This window comes from Trachurus japonicus, chromosome 23 (assembly GCF_045865225.1).
Source record: "Trachurus japonicus isolate A0001 chromosome 23, Traja_1.0".
NCBI classification, from domain to species: domain Eukaryota; kingdom Metazoa; phylum Chordata; class Actinopteri; order Carangiformes; family Carangidae; genus Trachurus; species Trachurus japonicus.
In genome coordinates, this window is record NC_140929.1 from 5,111,932 (window position 1) to 5,130,697 (window position 18,766).

Below are 18,766 nucleotides of genomic sequence, written 5' to 3' on the forward strand. Positions count from 1 at the left end.
ATGGATGGAAAAACATTGTGAGATTTTTTACACCTGCTCAGAAGAGACATCAGGGTAGTGGAACAAATTGTTGGAGGATGTGTGGTTCAGATGTGGCCAACCATTATCACTTTATTTTGGGATTGTCCGAAACTTTCATCTTTCTGGCATGACATTCTTGATTGTCTGGAGTATATGTTTCAAATGACTATAATAGTCATAGTCAAAATAGTATTTTTGTAGCATGGCATTACATATCCAATCAATAGCAGACAAATATCTAATGAAGATATTATTGATTGGAGCAAAGAAAGCATAACAAGGAAATGGCTACAACCCAACGCACCGACACTGGAAGACTGGCAAGGGACTGTTCATGAAATCTACATCATGGAGAGACTGACATTCACTCTAAAACTGCATTCAGAGAAATTGGAGAGTTGGTGGTCCAAGTGGATCAGATGTAGAAGATCACAGAGACCTGAACTGCTTTGAGTACCTCTATTACATGGCTTGAAGTACCAGTCTATTAATCTTGATGGAAAAATGAGTAAATGTGACTTCTTTTGTTTAAATGTTCCTATTTAAAACATTGTAAAATGAAAGGGAGAGTAATAGCTTGGAGAATATGTTAACACAATTGTCCAAATACATGTCTTTGTTTAGCTCTGTATGTGTGTAATGGTACTGAAATGACTTTCTATGTTTCTCCCTGATAAAAAAAACACTACAATACCCATGAGCCTTTGCTGCAGAGTTGCACAAATTGAAGATGCCAAAACAAAATGAACATATTCTACACAAAATCCTGCGCCACATTATGTAATAAGTTGTTACATAACGCACCAAATTATTACATTTGCTTAGTAAAAAAAAACACGCATTTTGTAATAACTGATGCAATATGTAACAATTTATTATAAAATGCGGCAAAGTTTACAGTATTACATATTGCATTCAAGGATTTTATTACAAAATGTCTAATATCCGTGCATACTTCTTCCCACTCCTGTTTCGAACTTGTGTATATTATGATTTGATGATGATACTTTTTTTTTCTTAATTTCTTTCTTTTCATTTAGACATGTTCGAAATAAATTCCTTCATTCATTCATTCATGTGGCGGCGTTATTACATCATGAGGTGAAAATGTATTACATTATGACATAATGCGGTGTATGTTATTACATAATGTGGCGCTACAATCCTTGTTTATCATGTTTAAACTCGGACAAATGGGGACTTTATTCTGAAATAACCGTCCAGCTTCCTGCTGCGTCACAACGTAGCGTTCACTCACGTCTATGATGTCGGGCAGGTCGTGGATGTAGTACTTGAAGACGGAGGCGTTGGTGGCCTCCAGGGTCAGCAGGTACTCGTTCCGGGCCTTCAGAGCCTTCAGCTTGTTCTCCGAGTACTTCGCCTTCCTCTGATCAACACACACACACACACACACACACACACACACACACACAAGGTTATCAATGGTCAATCAATTCATTTGCACTGTGTGTGTTTTATTTATTTTATTTTATTTTATTATTAATTGTTTTATGTCTCTATGTTCAGCACTTTGTTTTCAACTATGGTGCTATATAAATAAAGTTGAGTTGAGTTGAGTTCATCCCTCCTCTTACCTACAATTCACCACCTGGTTAAAAAAAATGGATCAATGTAAACGGTTTCAATAAAGTTAAGAAATTAAATCTGCTCAGTTTCAGCTATAAACACATTAAAATTATCCATCTGTGTCATTTAAAGAGTCAATATTTATATATTTTCAACTAAAATGTATTAGTACATTAAGTATACAGGTAGAAACTAGGAATTAAAAGATATTTAGATTAAAAAAGGGAAGTTATTCGCTGTGATGATGGAAATACATGTTTCTTGATTCTTATTTCCTTCTTTTATTATTTACTTGATCAATTTTCCACTTGTAAAAAACAATGTTACAATTGGCAGCATATGATGAATTAAAGCAGAAGTAAGTGATCCGGTCGTTTTGGGTAATGCTGCGTTCCAGGCCGGCGTTTGAAACCGTAAATTACAGCTTCAAGTCACGACTTACGACTTTGTAGCGTTCCAGGCAACCCACTCGTGTTTTTCCGACCTGTTTTACCTGTGAAAGTCACTATAACGGCCACTCGTAACTTCCGACCCGTGAACTCGTACCAGATCGAACTGGTACCACTTCACGGTCGGAAAAACACGAGTTACGAGTTGCCCTGAACGCACCATAACGTCTTGTCAGCCGATGGAGTTAGCAGCCCCCGCCCTCGTCATGGCTCTATTGGTCCTCGTCCCTACGTCACCACATTCAGGCGCATCCCTTGGCTGCACACACAGCCCTTCATGCCGTTCTCTCTCCTCATTGGATAAAAATTGTAGGATACGAGAAAAGTTTTCTCCTCGGCTCAGAGCAGAGCAGAGTGACTGACAGACCCGTGTTTCGGTCCAAACACTCTATGTAAGTGATTGCTGTCGGAAGATATAACTATTTAAGACTTATATTAACACAAAAATATTGCTTACTTCTGTTTTAATACCAATCTCTTTCTCTCTGTGAAGCGGCAGCGTACTCTACCTTCTCCCTCATCTTCTCCATCTTGCGGGCGGCGTTGCGTCTCTGGTGGCGTTCCTCTATCCTCAGGCCGAACACGGGCTCGACCCCTCCGCCCGTCCCGGTCACGCCTTTCACGCGTCCCTCCTGCCGCTCCGCCTCCCGCAGCTTGGTCTCCGAATTGACCGTCTCCGAGTGGTACATGTGATACGTCTTCATCACCTAGGCAGTTTAGAAAAAAAAAAAAGAAAAAAAACTGGAGAAAGCTGCAACCAGCCAGGGTCGAATGTGTCTTTCTTTTTATTTTATTTGTTTATTTCTATTTATCCCTCAAGGTCGTCAGGTCCAACGTTAATCTGATTTCTCTTTGGACCAGAAGCTTTTAAAGCCGACACAAACTAAACTCTGACATTTGACGCCCAATAATCGCCCGTTTTCTCCTTCAAGGCTTTTTAAATTATTTTTTATAAGAAACATGAAACATCTTCTTTGAACCTAGAGAAGCAAAGTAGTCGTCATGGAGACAGTATATCATCTTGTTTAAAAAAAATGTGACTTTTCTACTTTGCCATTCAAACCAATGGGAAACATCACCTGGTTCAAACAGAGATAAAACATTATCTACATTTTCATTTAAAGGGATAGTTCAACATTTTGGCAAATTGGCCCATTGCCATAATCCTTATAGCCATAGCAGTAGGTTCGTTACATTTAATTGTCGGTGCAAGCTGTTTTTAGAACGGCGGAGCAGAGCCGCGAGCTGCTCAGAGCTACGCTACGGGATTTCTTGGTTTCCCTCATCAAACTCATCAAATACACAATCCAACAACTCCACAACGCTCTGGTGGACAAGTTGTGACCTGCACATTCACCACACTATGAGATAATAACACAACGTTACCAGACAGAGTGGTTTTAGAGGGAAATTCATGCAAAACCGCTGATGCACGTTCCCGTCGGCGAGTCTTTGTATTTATCTCTAAAACAACTCTGTCTGGTAACGTTCTGTTATTATCTCATAACGTGGTGAATGTGCAGGTCACAACTTGTCCACCAGAGCGTTTTGGAGTTGTAGCGACAATTAAAGGTAATGAACCTACTGCTATGACTATAGGGATTATGGCAAAATATTGAACTATCCCTTTAAGAGAGAGGGTACAGTGTAATGTCACCAACTCTCCTCCTTTATCAGGTTTGTTCCACTTACGGTGTAAAGCTCGTTGAGAAGCTTCATGAGGTCTTCCTGAAGCTGGAAGATGATCTCTTTACTCTAAACACACACAGAACAAAAACACCATCAACATGAGGTAAAAACACTGATTCATGTAGATTCAGAAGTCTGAGGTGAAATTTTTCCATTTTTCTGAGGAAAATATTCCAGTTTTAGCTCTTGTGCATTAATCTGAGAGCTTTTCAGAATAAAATTTGACATTAAACATGATTAGTTTACAAAATAAAAGCAGTAGTTTTCAATCATTGCAGCCTTTGTAATGTCTCAAATGTCAAAAGAGATATTTACCCACCTCACTTTAAGCACGATATCATCTATATTACTGTTTGAATTTACCCAAAACGTATGCAAATAGAAATATATAGTTATAATATATAGATCATATTAGATAGTAGTTTTTGTTTCTCTTCTTTCCTTTTCCATTTGGTTTCACATATTAACAGGTTAATTCAGACGCAGCTACAGTACGTCACATGATCCAGAGGTTCAGCCATGCAGCGTCTGGTCTATTTTTGTACGTGACACACGGATAAAATATTTAAAATAAAAAGGACGGCGGAGCTCAGTGACGTTTTCAGTCAAAAAATAAAACAGTTTCATTCATAATGAACAGAAACGACGGCTGTGAACTCAACAGAGACGAGGCTGCACAAGAAGTCAAATTAAAACCAAGGGAAAGAAGAAGGGAAGAAAGGAAGGGAATAAGGATTGTGGATAGAAGGAAGAGAAAAAGGAAGGAAAAAGATGGAGGGAAGGAACAGATTTGTTCAAGGAAGGAAGAGGAAGGAAGGAAGAAAGGAAGGAAGGGAGGAATAAAAGGATAGTTGAAAGAAGGGAGGGAAAAAGGAAGGAAAGAAAGATGGAGGGTAGTAAGGACGAAGGGAAGGAAGGAAGGAAGGAAGGAAGGCAGGAAAGATGGGAGGAAAGAAGGAAGGGAAAAAGGAAGGAAAGATAGAAGGAGGGAGGGAACAGAATGGGTTAATTGGGTCAAAAAGGAAGGAAGAAGTAAGGACGAAGGGAAGGAAGGAAGGAAGGAAGGAAGGAAGGAAGGAAGGAAGGAAGGAAGGAAGGAAGGAAGGAAGGGAATAGGGATGGAAAGAAGGAACTTGACAGATTTGGGGTTTTTTTTTTTTTCTCTAGGGGGCCGATGTGATGTCAAATTCGAAATTCAGATATTATTAATAAGTCTGAGACATGAGAAATGTCAAAGTAAAGTTAATGATTCTTCATCACAGGATCATTTTGTTCTTTCACACAGCAGCTGCGAGTGACGGACGAGAGCGTTTGGAGGAACAGCAGCAGATGAATAAATGTGATCTGACCACACACACACACACACACAAACAAATGAATTCATAAATGAAACACGTCGCGTCCTGATTTTTTTTTCTTTTTCCCCCCCTTGTGCATTAAACAGCCGGCCTGTTTTTTCTTTTTTGTTTTTTTTTGTTTCGGGGAAGGAGCCACATTAATATTACATTATGCTAAATGACTGTGGAATCCCAGGATGGATGAATCCCGTTCCCATGGCTCCTGCTGAGAAAAGATCAGCTGAGCCTGTCGCCATGGCCACGGGGACTGTCGGCGTTGTCATGGCCACTCGGCTGGCTGGCTGGCTGTGTGTCTATCTGTGTGTCTGTGTGTGTGTGTGTGTGTGTGTGTGTGTGTGTGTGTGTGTGTGTGTGTGTCCGTCCTTCCAGAGCAGGGACGCGGGGACGTGATGGAGGTCTGACTGTTTATAGCTGCTGGCGGCCGCTGCACTTTAGTTAGCATGAATAAAAGAGGAGCCGGAAGAGAGATTAATAATGAACACAGAGAGCTGAAGTTGGAGGCGGCGGTGTGTGTGTGTGTGTGTGTGTGTGTGTGTGTGTGTGTGTGCATGTGTGTGTTTAATTTGTTAAACTCTGAGGCGGCGCAGCAGCAGCAGCAGCAGAACTCAGGGGAATACCGACTTTACTTTTCATTAGAATCAACTTTCTACTGAAGAAAAAGAAGAAAAAGAAGCAGCAGCAGCAGCAGCAGGAGGACGCTCAGTTACCGTACTGTACTTAAACACACCACCTGGGTCAAGGAAGGAAGGAAGGAAGGAAGGGAGGAAGGAAAGAAGGAAGGAAGGGAATAGGGATTGTGGAAAGAAGGAAGGGGAAAAGATGGAGGGAAGGAACACATATGGTCAAGGAAGGAAGAAGAAGGAAGAAGAAGTAAGGACGAAGGGAAGGAAGAAAGGAAGGCAGGAAGGACGAAGGGAAAGAAGGATGGAAGGAAGGACGAAGGGAAAGATGGGAGGAAAGAAGGAAGGGAAAAAGGAAGGAAACAGGGAACAGATTGGGTCAATTGGGTCAAAAAGGAAGGAAGAAGTAAGGATGAAGGGAAAGAAGATGAAAGAAGGAAGGGAATAGGGATTGTGGAAAGAAGGAAGGGAAAAAGGAAGGAAAAAGATGGAGGGAAGGAACAGATTTGTTCAAGGAAGGAAGAGGAAGGAAGGAAGGAAGGAAGGAAGGAAGGGAGGAATAAAAGGATAGTTGAAAGAAGGGAGGGAAAAAGGAAGGAAAGAAAGATGGAGGGAAGTAAGGACGAAGGGAAGGAAGGAAGGCAGGAAGGACGGAGGGAAAGATGGGAGGAAAGAAGGAAGGGAAAAAGGAAGGAAAGATAGAAGGAGGGAGGGAACAGATTGGGTTAATTGGGTCAAAAAGGAAGGAAGAAGTAAGGACGAAGGGAAAGAAGGAAGGAAGGAAGAAAGGAAGGAAAGAAAGAAGAAAGGGAATAGGGATTGTGGAAAGAAGGAAGGAAGGAAGGAAGGAAGGCAGGCAGACAGGAAGGACGAAGGGAAAGAAGGGAGGAAAGAAGGAAGGGAATAGGGATTGTGGAAAGAAGGAAGGGTAAAAGGAAGGAAAAAGGTGGAGGGAAGGAACAGATTTGTTCAAGGAAGGAAGAAGAAGGAAGGAAGAAGGGAAGAGAGGAATAAGAGGAAAGTGGAAAGAAGGGAGGGAAAAAGGAAGGAAAGAAAGATGGAGGGAGGGAGGGAACAGATCACGTCAATTGAATCAAAAAAGTAAGGAAGAAGAAGTAAGGACGAAGGGAAGGAAGGAAGGGAGGAAGGGAGGAAGGACGAAGGGAAAGAAAGATGGAAGGAAGGACAAAAGGAAAGATGGGAGGAAAAAAGGAAGGAAAGATAGAAGGAGGGAGGGAACAGATTGGGTTGAGTGGGTCAGGGGAAGGAAGGAAGAAGTAAGGACGAAGGGAAAGAAGGAAGGAAGGAAGGAAGGGAGGGAATAGGGATTGTGGAAAAAGGAAGGGGAAAAGGAAGGAAAGAAAGATGGAGGGAGGGAACAGATCACGTCAATTGGATCAAAAAAGTAAGGAAGAAGAAGTAAGGACGAAGGGAAAGAAGGAAGGAAGGAAGGGAATAGGGATTGTGGAATTTAGGAAGGGAGAAAGGAAGGATGGAGGAAGGGAACAGATTGGGTCAGTTTGACCCAGAAGGACGACAGGACAGGAGGGTAAAAAAAAAAACAGGTGTAATCAATATTCTTGATAACCGCTGTGACATCGTGACAAATGGGAAAAGCTGAATCTGCAGCAGCTCACAAGATTTATGGAGAGTTTCTGTTTCTGTTTCTGTTTCTGTTTCGTTGTTGCTTTTTCTGTCTCGATGCGACTTCACTGTCAGGTTTTTCAGAATAAAAGTCCTTTTAAAAAGCCTCCGTCCGACCCATTGCAGCGAACATACAGGAACATTTAGGAACTAAATTTCCCAGAATGCACCAGTCAGACCAACAACAAGATGGCCGCACAAACAACCGAAGGGACACAGAACTGTATATTAAATATTTTCACCATTAATATGAATTTTAACCTTTTTACATTACATTTAATCTTGTGTCTGTTCATTACGATTATGTTCCCTATGGAAAAAGTTGTCTAAAATCTCCAGTAGTTACATTTGCTAACGCTACATTGTCCCACATTTTTACATATTTTTATATCTAATGCAGCAGATAATGTTCGAAATTTAATTAAAATCCAGCAGCAGAGAATCAGTTGATCTTTTTTTTTTTTATTGCTCATCTGATGTCATTGTATTGTATTGTATTTTCTTGGTCGACCAACAGTCGTCATTTACTGTGGGGCGATTAGACTTCCTAGGACTTCCTGTATCTGGCCCTTCAAATTAAAAGCCCTATAGCCTTTCATGTACAGTTCAGTCATATCGATTTTGACTGAATTTTGACAAGACACGGCTCCAAATGTTGTTGTTTTTTTCCTGTGACTAATCGACCAATGACATTTTGGTCGATTAATACTTGGTTGACTATTTGGGTGCAGCCCTACAGTACATTGTATCATGATGCAGATGAGGATGTATTGCAGTTTAACAGCGGTGTCTCGATTCATTCATTGGGGAATATTTCTGGCACTACTTTCAGCAGCGGATGAATCCACATTTGTTGCAGCAGGACGACAACGACGACGGTGGACAAAGCCGATGGTGATGATTGACATTATCATCTTTCTGGACAACAATGGAGCTCAAAACAAAAGTCTGAGCTCACCCTCTTCAGCAGCCGAGCCGAGTCCTCGCTGATGTGCGTGAGGCGGGAGATGACGTTGTTCAGGTAGAGGTCGCTGAGCGTGGCGTGGTCCTTACTCTCCCGCCTCACCTGGAGAGAGACAGAGAAGGAGAGAGAGAGAAAGAGTGTGATATGTCTGGAACAGTTGAAGGAAAAAAAAGAAAAATACACATGTGTGCAACAGACCTGGTTTAGCAGCAAGTACCAGCAGTTCACCGGAGAGAGCAGGTTCTGGTCCTTTCTGTAAGAGACAGAGAGACAGAGAGAGATGTTCAGATAATTAGCATATTCAGATTCAGATTCTAACCTGAACCCTGAAACTCAAATGTCAGATTTGGATCATTCCTTCAAAATAAAACGTGTCTTAAAAACAAAAATGGGAAAGAGAGTTGGATATTGCAATCTTCTCCCAAGAGGAATGGTCTATTTAAGCAATATATCACGACAGGCCCCTTTAGAGTGGTATAATGAGCATATATACCACGGACTGGAGTGATATATTGCTTTTATAAAACGGTTACCAATAAAGGCAATATGAAAGAGGGATACGCAATCAATTTCATGTAGTTTTAGTCAACCAGAAATACATATTATCCTCGTTACCTTTATTTGTTGGTGCAAGCTGTTTTTAGAACGGCGGAGCAGAGCCGTAAGCTGCTCAGAGCTACGCTTCGTCGGAGGCTCATGGGATTTCTTGGTTTCCCTCATCAAACTCATCAAATACACAATCCAACAACTCCACAACACTCTGGTGGACAAGTTGTGACCTGCACATTCACCACGCTATGAGATAATAACAGAACGTTACCAGACAGAGTTGTTTTAGAGGGAAATTCATGCAAAACCGCTGATGTGTGTTGCCTTCAGAGACAGTTTTTCATCAAGCCGTCTCTGCATTTACCTCCAAAACAACTCTGCCTGGTAACGTTGTGTTATTATCTCATAGCGTGGTGAATGTGCAGGTCACAACTTGTCCACCAGAGCGTTTTGGAGTTGTTGGATTGTGTATTTGATGAGTTTGATGAAGGGAAACCAAGAAATCCCATGAGCCATCCTTATGGCAATGGGCCAATTTGCCAAAAATGTTGAACTATCCCTTGAAGTGTATCATTCAATGCGACTGAATGTATGTATATGACCTCATATTTGTGTTATGAAAAGAAAAAATAAAGTAAAAACGCTGCTGCTGCCTACTTGTATTGCTGGTGGTCCTTGGTGCTGCGCGTCTTGGCCATGAACCTCTCCGCCAGCTTCTCCAGGTTTCTCGAGTACTCGGTCTCGATCTCGGACTTCTTCCTGAAGAAGTCCTGCAGGTCCTGGAGCAGCTGCACCCGCATCTCCGTCTGCTGCTCCAGACAGCGCTGCTGCTCCACCAACTGCGCCCGCACATCTACACACACAAACAAACACACAAACACACAAATAAATACATATGCATGATTTAAATTAGGTGTTTTTTCCTGTTGATCTTTCACACGTCACTGTTTCTGTGGCGTTCACTCGTCCTGTCGGTGAAAAACAGAAGCGTGGGCTCTGTTTTTTCCTGCAGCGCTTTGACCTTTTGGTATTTCCCTGACCTTGAAATCCGCTTCGCAGGAGGTTCATTCATTAAAACGTGGCAGCTCAGCTCAGCTCAGAGACGTATACGGCTGCTCTGTTGGTCTCTTTTTTGGGTGGAAATTGAGAAATTATACGACTCAGAAGAACGACGTCGGCTTCTGGTGCCACATCAACATCGACTTTGACTATTTGACTGAACCCCTCGGTCACAGAATCAGATTAAAAAAAATATCTAAAATGCAAATACAGTATAAAGCCGGTGGATGTTGTTCAAAGCAGCAACAGAAACAGTGTTTAATGTGGTCAAAGCAAAGTAAAGCAGTGTGTATTTATCTCTAAGTGCTTCCTACAGTATCTGTTGTTCACAGCTGCTTTATTTGACATCGACCCCCCTCCTCTCCTTCAGTTCATTAAATCCCTGCAGCGTGTGAAGGCAGCACGACACACAACACACACACACACACTGATAAACCCCGCAGCAACGTCTGGTTTAAGAAGTGCAGACTCTCCAACAGTGTTTATGTTTGATAAATCACATGATAACGACTCCAGACACTGTGTGCAATGGGTTTATGTACTGTATGTTTTTTCTTTTTACTTTAATGCATTTTCCCTTTAATGCATCATCATGTCATGTTTTCCTACATGATGTGAACATCTAGGACGAAGAGAAGCAGGAAGAAGAAGGAAGGAAGATGGGAAGGAAGGAAGGAAGGAAGGAAGGAAGGGAGGGAGGAAAAAAGGATAGTGGAAAGAAAGGAGGGAAAAAGGAAGGAAAGAAACATGGAGGGAGGGAACAGATCACATCAATTGGATCAAAAAAATAAGGGAGAAGAAGGAAGGAAGGAAGGAAGGACGAAGGGAAAGATGGGAGGAAATAAGGAAGGGAAAAAGGAAGGAAAGATAGAAAGAGGGAGGGAACAGATTGGGTTAATTGGGTCAAAAGGGAAGGAAGAAGTAAGAAAGGAAGTAAGGAAGGAAGGAAAGGAATAGGGATTGTGGAAAGAAGGAAGAGAAAAAGATGGAGGGAAGAACAGATTTGTTCAAGGAAGGAAGAAGAAGGAAGGAAGAAGGGAAGGAAGGAAGGGAGGAATTAAAGGAAGGAAAGAAAGATGGAGGGAGGGAACAGATAATTTCAATTGGATCAAAAAAGTAAGTAAGAAGAAGTAAGGACGAAGGGAAGGAAGAAAGGAAGGCAGGAAGGGAAAGAAGGATGGAAGGAAGGGCAAAGGGAAAGATGGGAGGAAAGAAGGAAGGGAAAAAGGAAGGAAAGATAGAAGGAGGGAGGGAACAGATTGGGTTAATTGGGTCAAAAAGGAAGGAAGAAGTAAGGACGAAGGGAAAGATGGAAGGAAGGAAAGAAGGAAGGGAATATGGATTGTGGAAAGAAGGAAGGAGAAAAGATGGAGGGAAGGAACAGATTTGTTCAAGGAAGGAAGAAGAAGGAAGGAAGAAGGGAAGGAAGGAAGGGAGGAATAAAAGGAAGGAAAGAAAGATGGAGGGAGAGAACAGATAATTTCAATTGGATCAAAAAAGTAAGGAAGAAGAAGTAAGGACGAAGGGAGGGAAGGAAGAAAGGAAGGCAGGAAGGGAAAGAAGGATGGAAGGAAGGGCAAAGGGAAAGATGGGAGGAAAGAAGGAAGGGAAAAAGGAAGGAAAGATAGAAGGAGGGAGGGAACAGATTGGGTTAATTGGGTGAATGAAGATGATAACATGATAACGACTCCAGACACTGTGTGCAATGGGTTTATGTATGTTTTTTTTTTGTTTTTTTTTTACTTTAATGCATTTTCCCTTTAATGCATCATCATGTCATGTTTTCCTACATGATGTGAACATCTAGGACGAAGAGAAGCAGCAGCAGAATTAAATCGGAAACTGTTGTGCAAACGTCTAATTTTAATTATTCATTCCTGTCATCGTTGTTACAGCACTAGTGAAATAAAAACCCACACGTTTTGCCTCTGGCTGCAGATTCCAGCTGCTGAGCTTCATCCAGACGACACGATCATTTCCTGTTTCTGTCATGTGACTCGCTCCGAGCAGAGTAATGAACTGCAATGGTTTGATTTATTTATCTATCATTATTATTATTTATTCATACATTTGAAACTGTTTATTTATGTTTAAACCGATGCAAAAGAGGGAGATTTTACAATAAAAGTCTGAATTTCTGCATTTTGTTTCTTTAGTTTTCACCGAAATAAAATGTAAATGTGTTAAAGCGCTATATATATATAGCACCACAATGTTTATGGTGATAACAATGCACATTAATGTAACTGATATGGGATTTTGGGGGGTTGATATTGATAATCAATCAGTTTTTTTGCAACAGTTCCTTCAAATTTGGTTCAAATACTTGTGAAAAATCTGTGTTAAAATGTTCAACATTTTACTGTTTAACAATAAATAACTCGGATTATTCACAGCTCTGCAGTAAACTCTCGGAAAATGTGAATAAAATAAATAGAAACCAGTAGAAAAAGGTGTAAAATGGTCAAATGAATAATTGTCCACTGTGTTTTTCTCTACAGTGTTGTGTGGATCAAACCTGCAAAGTTTGAAAACACAAAAAAATGTCCAGCTCCTGGTTTTTATTCATATCTAACTCGTCCGTATTGTGATTTGAATTATATTTTAATTAAATGTTGCAGCAATGATACCTCTCCACCAATCTCTCTCATCAGCGTCAGTGAGCCAATTAAAATGCAGCATGTTGAGCTGATGATGCAGCTGATTGGTTGATGTTTGAAAAGTGTGTAAAGAAACAAATGAGGTGAAATTTTCTGTTTCTTTTGGTTAAAATGGATTTGATGAATTGGTGTTGGTGTTTAAACTTTGACGTTGACCTGAGTCTGAAGGATCCATCCTCCGGGGACCAGGAATGTTTGAAAAAGAAACCAAAATATTTATTCTGATCGTGTTTGAGAATCTTGGGTGTTAAATCGATAAATTGATTCATTTCTTTATTTAAATTGTTTCATTTTCTGTCGACCAACTAATCGATGAATCAGCCGCTCCTCTTCCTCCTCCCTCCATCCTTCCCTCCATCTCTCTCTCCATCTCTCTCCTTCTCTCTCTCTGTCTTTTCATTCCTTCAGAATCACGGATGAACACGGTGCGTTTTTCTCTGAGGAGTCACCTTGGACGACATCTTCTGACCGCATTAAAAAAAACACACACACCACACACACGCTCTACACACACACACACACACACACACACACAGAGTCAGTCCTACAGTCAGCATGGTAACGCCTGGCTGGTCGTTGCTGTTTCAGAGCTGTGGATCTATCTGCAGCAGGAGGCAGAGAGGGGCGAGAGACTACAGAACACACAGCAACAACCCCACCTCTCTCTCTCTCTCTCTCTCACACGCACACACACACACACACACACACACACACACACACACACACACACACACACAGACACAGACACAGACACACACACACCGATCCCTGGGGGACCCTATCCACTCCACTACCTGTTGTCTTGGCAACCACACACTGTGTGTGAACCATGTGATGAGGAAGGTGAAGACAAGAGCTCGGATCTGCCGCATCGACACACACACACACACACACACACACACACACACACACACACACACACACGCACACATGGATGCACACACAGACACACACACACACACATATACACACTGGACATGCTTCATAGATCTCTATAGAAAACTGCTGGAGCTTCTGGTCCCTACAAGTCTCTGTTTGTGTGTTTTGTGTGTCTGTCTGTGTGTGTGTGTGTGTGTGTGTGTGTGTGTGTGTGTGTGTGTATTGATTCTGGCTTCTTTTTTTGCTGTTGTTATCTTACTAATTTAAAATGGCTGCCATCACACACTGAGCGTGTGTCGATCTGCAACACTTTCATATATAAACGACTGACGCCGCCTCCCTGACTCCCTGTATCTATCATCCTCGTCTCTGATTGGCCCCCGTCGTCGTGACATCGCTACCACGGCGACGGTGGTCGATGCGTTCCTCTGGTCAGCAGTTTAATCACTTCTTTTTTTTTTTTTTATAAAATTGGTGTTAAGCCTCTGGTGAGTGGCAGGTAACCATAGCAACGCCACTGATGCTTTAATATGCAACGTTTAAAGGTATAGTTGGACGTTTTCAGAGGTGTGAAAATGTGACTTCTGTGTGAAAATGGAAGACGTCCAAAAGAAAAGAAAAAAACTGGCAGATGGCATAGAAACAGAAAAGAATGAAACCAATCAGGAAAATAACTTCTTGTTTGAGCCCCGTTTTTAAACCTTTTTTTTCATGTGCATTTTAGCAAATTGGCACCATTAACAGCAGCTGAATCGGCCGTTAGCACTTCCTGTTTGACGTTAATCTGTTGATGTATAGATAATTAACGCTGGATTGATGCGATACCTCTCACCTGGTCGCTGCCACTGAATTTCTGCATTTTGTTTTTTAATTTTCACCGAAATAATGATTTTTGGGGGTTGATATTGATAATCAATCAGCTTTTTGCAACAGTTCCTCAAATATGGTTCAAACACTTGTAAAAATCTGTGTTAAATTGTTCAACATTTTACTGTTCAACAATAAATAACTTGGATTAACTCATGGAAAATGTGAATAAAATAAATAGAAATCAGTAGAAAAAAAAGGTTGATGTATAGATAATTACCGCTGGATTGATGTGATACCTCTCACCTGGTCGCTGCCACTGAATTTCTGCATTTTGTTTTTTAATTTTCACCAAAATAAAATGTAAACGTGTTTAAAAATGATGATGTGAGTTCTTCTTTATATACAGTAGCACCACAATGTTTATAGTGATAACAATGCACATTAATGTAACTAATATGGGATTTTTGGGGGTTGATATTGATAATCAATCAGCTTTTTTGCAACAGTTCCTCAAATATGGTTCAAACACTTGCGAAAACCTGTGTTAAAATGTTCAACATTTTACTGTTCAACAATAAATAACTTGGATTATTCACAGCGCTGCAGTAAACTCATGGAAAATGTGAATAAAATAAATAGAAATCAGTCGAAAAAAAAAGGTTGATGTATAGATAATTAACGCTGGATTGATGTGATACCTCTCCCACCTGGTCGCTGCCACTGCTGCAGCCGTCGGGGTTAAAGGTCACGCTCAAGGACACCACAGTGGCGGTGTTGATGCTGCTGCTTTCACTTTTGCCTACCCAGATTTAATCACAGTCACAACCTGGCAACCGTCCAGTCACAAACCAACCAGCTCCTTCAACCTTGAGGCCACCGCCACCGCCGCTGCTGCACAACCTCCTCGTCACAAACATTCAAAAGAGAAGAGAACAAGCTTCCTTTTTGTTTCCAGGATCAAACTGCACTTGTTATTTCGTGGAATCATGACAAACCAGTTGGGGAATCTCTGCGTTAACGCACTCTTTTTTTGCTTCCTTGTGAATCCCATTCATTCTTTTCTATTGGGATTTCATTCAATCCTCCACATCAAAAGGGGGTAAAATGTATGATGATGTACAGTAAAGACGATGTGAAACTTCTTCGCCTCTTCACATGAACATCCATCAGAGTCAAAGCTGCTCCGGAGGCAATGACAAAACGATAAAAAAAAAGAAAAAAGGATGAAAACAAACATTTATTTCCTGTTTAGCAGCAGAGATGAGCTGTACGTTGATAATTAGCAATATCGGGAGCATGCTAATACTTTAGTAGCACCTGCTTAAAGGGACATTGTGTAACTTCTCCTGTTATCTATTCACGAAAATCGATTATTTGGTTCAAAAGTAGCCTATGTTTTTCATTAATCTCGTCTGCCGTCTACCCAATTTCCCGTGAATGCAGCATGAAAAATACGATTGAGTTGCTTGCGATATACAACCGCAACGCTAGATGGGAGGAATTCCTACACAATGTACCTTTAACATCAGGATGTTAACGTGTTGGCATGTTAGCATTTAGCCGCACAGAGCCGTCACCGTGGCTATAGATTATTATTTAAGGCTGCAAATAACCACCAACTTAAATATCAATTTAACTGCAAATTATTTAGATTAAATAGGCTATTATATCTTTTTTAACAATACACACTGTTGCCGTAGATTAACAGGGATTCCAGTTTCTCAGATGTCAGGAACTGATTCTTAAATTTGTCTTTAGATCCTGATTTTCCAAGTATTAGTCGAATATAAATGGTTAAAAGTGTAATTTTGAACGTTTTGGGTTTATATTTTTTGATTCATCCGTTTCTGCCAACTTATGAACCTTATAATAAATGTGTTAAATAAAGAAATAAAGTCTGCTGGAATCAGTGGATTAACAGCAGGCCTAAAGAGTAGAGAGAGCGTCTGTCTGTGTCGGATGAAGGGGTTTTAATTTTGCAGAGGACTCCAGCAGATCCACTGAGGTGTTGAGATTATATCAATGAAACTCCTCCGCTTGGATCACAGTCAATTGAAAGTGAATGGAGGACATCCGCCGCGCTTTGGCTTTTGATGTCTGAAACGCTCCCGTCTTAGAAACCTCCTCGTAACACCCCCAACGACAAGACTCAGCCTCTTTGATCAGAGCGGCTACAGTCAGCACCGCACAATGTGGCAAAACACTGACACAGGGAAAAAAAAACAAAAAAACCCATGCAGACAATGTACCGAGCAAAAAGAATCTGTCTCGTTCGTGGAATCTCTAAACTGATTCCATCTGAAAACTCCCCAGAGCTCGTTTTGCTGCTTTGGCCGGAGGGAAGGAGCGTTCAGGTCACGGACCGACGAAGGGCATTTGAAGCATTGAAAACCAGCGAGAAGGATGAGGGGCTGATGCATTGCACAGTCATCAATTTTGCTTTATATTCTTTGTTTAAAAGTTACAATTTGCATATAAATAAGATTCTTTTTTCTGCTTTTTAGTCACATGAAATCTACATTTCCTGCTTTAAACACAAAATGATGAATAAGATTTGAAACACCTGTTTCTCGACATCGGATCACAAAAATCCTGCAACTAGTCCTTTAAAAACAGCAACGAAAAAACCCCATAAATGCACAAATTTAACAACTTCAGCATCATTCTCTTTGCACATCGAGAAAAACTGAGGCCATGTTTATACAACTAGCAACTTGTGGGTGAAAACAACAAAATATTTTATCGGATGTGCCTTTCATTTAGACGGCGACGGCGTTTTTGGGGCTCAAAAACGAAAAAAAGTGAAACCCCTAAACGCTTTTCTAAATGTTGAATAGAAAGTGAGAACGCAACGCCACTTTTGCATTTTCTATTCAGATCGTTTCGGTGTAAACATAGCCTGAAACAGATTGTACTGCTCTGTGCATCAACAGCACTCACATCCTTGCTAATAATACCAAAAAGATACGTGAGCTAGCTGGTTAGCATGCTAACTTTAGTAGAAGAGCATATGAGAGTTACCATAGATGTTGCATTTTGCTTCTGAAGACAGATGTAAGTGAGAAAAGGAATGGAGTTTGATGCTAAACTCACAATATTTCTTCTTGATTAGTTTTTCTTAAAGGAGCTATAGCCTACGTTTTACTACCACAACATAGCCAGTGTTCGCATTTAACAGCTGTTTTTTTACAAGTTTTGCCAAGATCTTTGTAGACTTTATAATGCAATACCTTATCATACGTTCCCTGAGGAGCTTCTTATTAACGAAGGACTGGATGCTACAGTGACTCGGTATCGGAAAATCATGAGACGGGCTGACTGTACCGAAGTTAGCCCATTTGCATGCTAACTTCAATAGGAGAAACAAAATAGAAGCGAAGCAAGTGGCTTTATTTCCACCTCTGGAGACAGATATTGAATAATTTTGATGTTGAACTCATAGTGTCTCTTCTAGACTCGTAATTAAACAACTGCGGATGCTAACATTAGCTGGGTAGCAGTAATAAAAGCCACAAGCTCCTTCAACAGGAAAGCTGTTATAATCTACTGTCTAGTGGAGTTGTTCATTGTAACTGGAGACAGCATCAGTCATGCATGTTTTCAATTTTGGTTTTAGCCAATAAAGAATAATGAGGAGAGATAAAAGGTTTTGACTAGAGAGTCATTAACATCAGAACTTAATGAATCCGGGCTTTATAGAGGCCTGGGAACCAGATCCAAAACGGTATCAGCAATTAGGACCCAACCCCACCCAGCATAAAGAGACTAATCAACAGTTAATCAATGTAATCTGATAATCAAGTTGAAGAAAAATGCCAAATATTTCTTGTTACTGCTTAGTCATGCAAGATAGTAAACTGAACACATCTGGGTTTTGAATCTGGGCTCAGTTGATCAGATGCAGCACTGTAGCTACCAAAGACATTACTTAACCTTGAATTTTTTCCACTTTTTTTTTTTAGGCTGTTTTAAAAGATTGTTCATCAATTAAGTTGAGAAAGTGACTGTCACATTAATTGATTCCATCATCTGTTGTCAGATGACAGACTTTCCCCTCCGTCCTTTGTGCCTCATCCCTCTCCAGACTGAGGGAGCGCTCACTTCCAGCTGCTGATGAGGAAACTGACTGACTCATTAATTATCCCGCGATTCATTATCCGTCCAAAACCCTCTCCTGTGTTCACCTCTGTAATGAGGAACGCTGTTTATCTGCAAGAATAAAGGTTTAGGACGCAGCGAATGAGTGAGGATGCTGCAGGAATAATGTTTATCGGTCTCTCCTCTTCGGTCCTACATCTCCACGATCTTGGAGAACCTGCTGTCGTTCCTTTTGAGGTTTCAATTTGATCCCAGACTCGGAGATGTTGAGACCTTGAGGACTCTGTGGAGGCCAGTCCATCTGTTTCTCGGTCTTCTGGTCTCTGGACTTGGTCCTCAAAGGTCCAGTCCCATTTTTTATTCAGTGGTCAACGGCAGG

At 41.0% G+C, this 18,766-nt stretch overlaps 1 protein-coding gene across 2 annotated transcripts in view; it reads right to left on the bottom strand.

Annotated features, from left to right (window-relative positions):
• srgap1b (SLIT-ROBO Rho GTPase activating protein 1b) overlaps nt 1–18,766 on the bottom strand; it is a 45,252-nt gene that overhangs the window by 21,804 nt on the left and 4,682 nt on the right. For both annotated transcript variants that reach the window (XM_085769230.1, XM_085769229.1), the window contains exons 2-7: nt 9,539–9,734; nt 8,531–8,585; nt 8,327–8,434; nt 3,750–3,812; nt 2,567–2,764; nt 1,280–1,408 (exon numbers count right to left, since the gene is read on the bottom strand). In XM_085769230.1, coding sequence (XP_085625356.1) covers nt 1,280–1,408; nt 2,567–2,764; nt 3,750–3,812; nt 8,327–8,434; nt 8,531–8,585; nt 9,539–9,734 — 749 coding nt within the window. The remainder of the gene's footprint in view (nt 1–1,279; nt 1,409–2,566; nt 2,765–3,749; nt 3,813–8,326; nt 8,435–8,530; nt 8,586–9,538; nt 9,735–18,766) is intronic.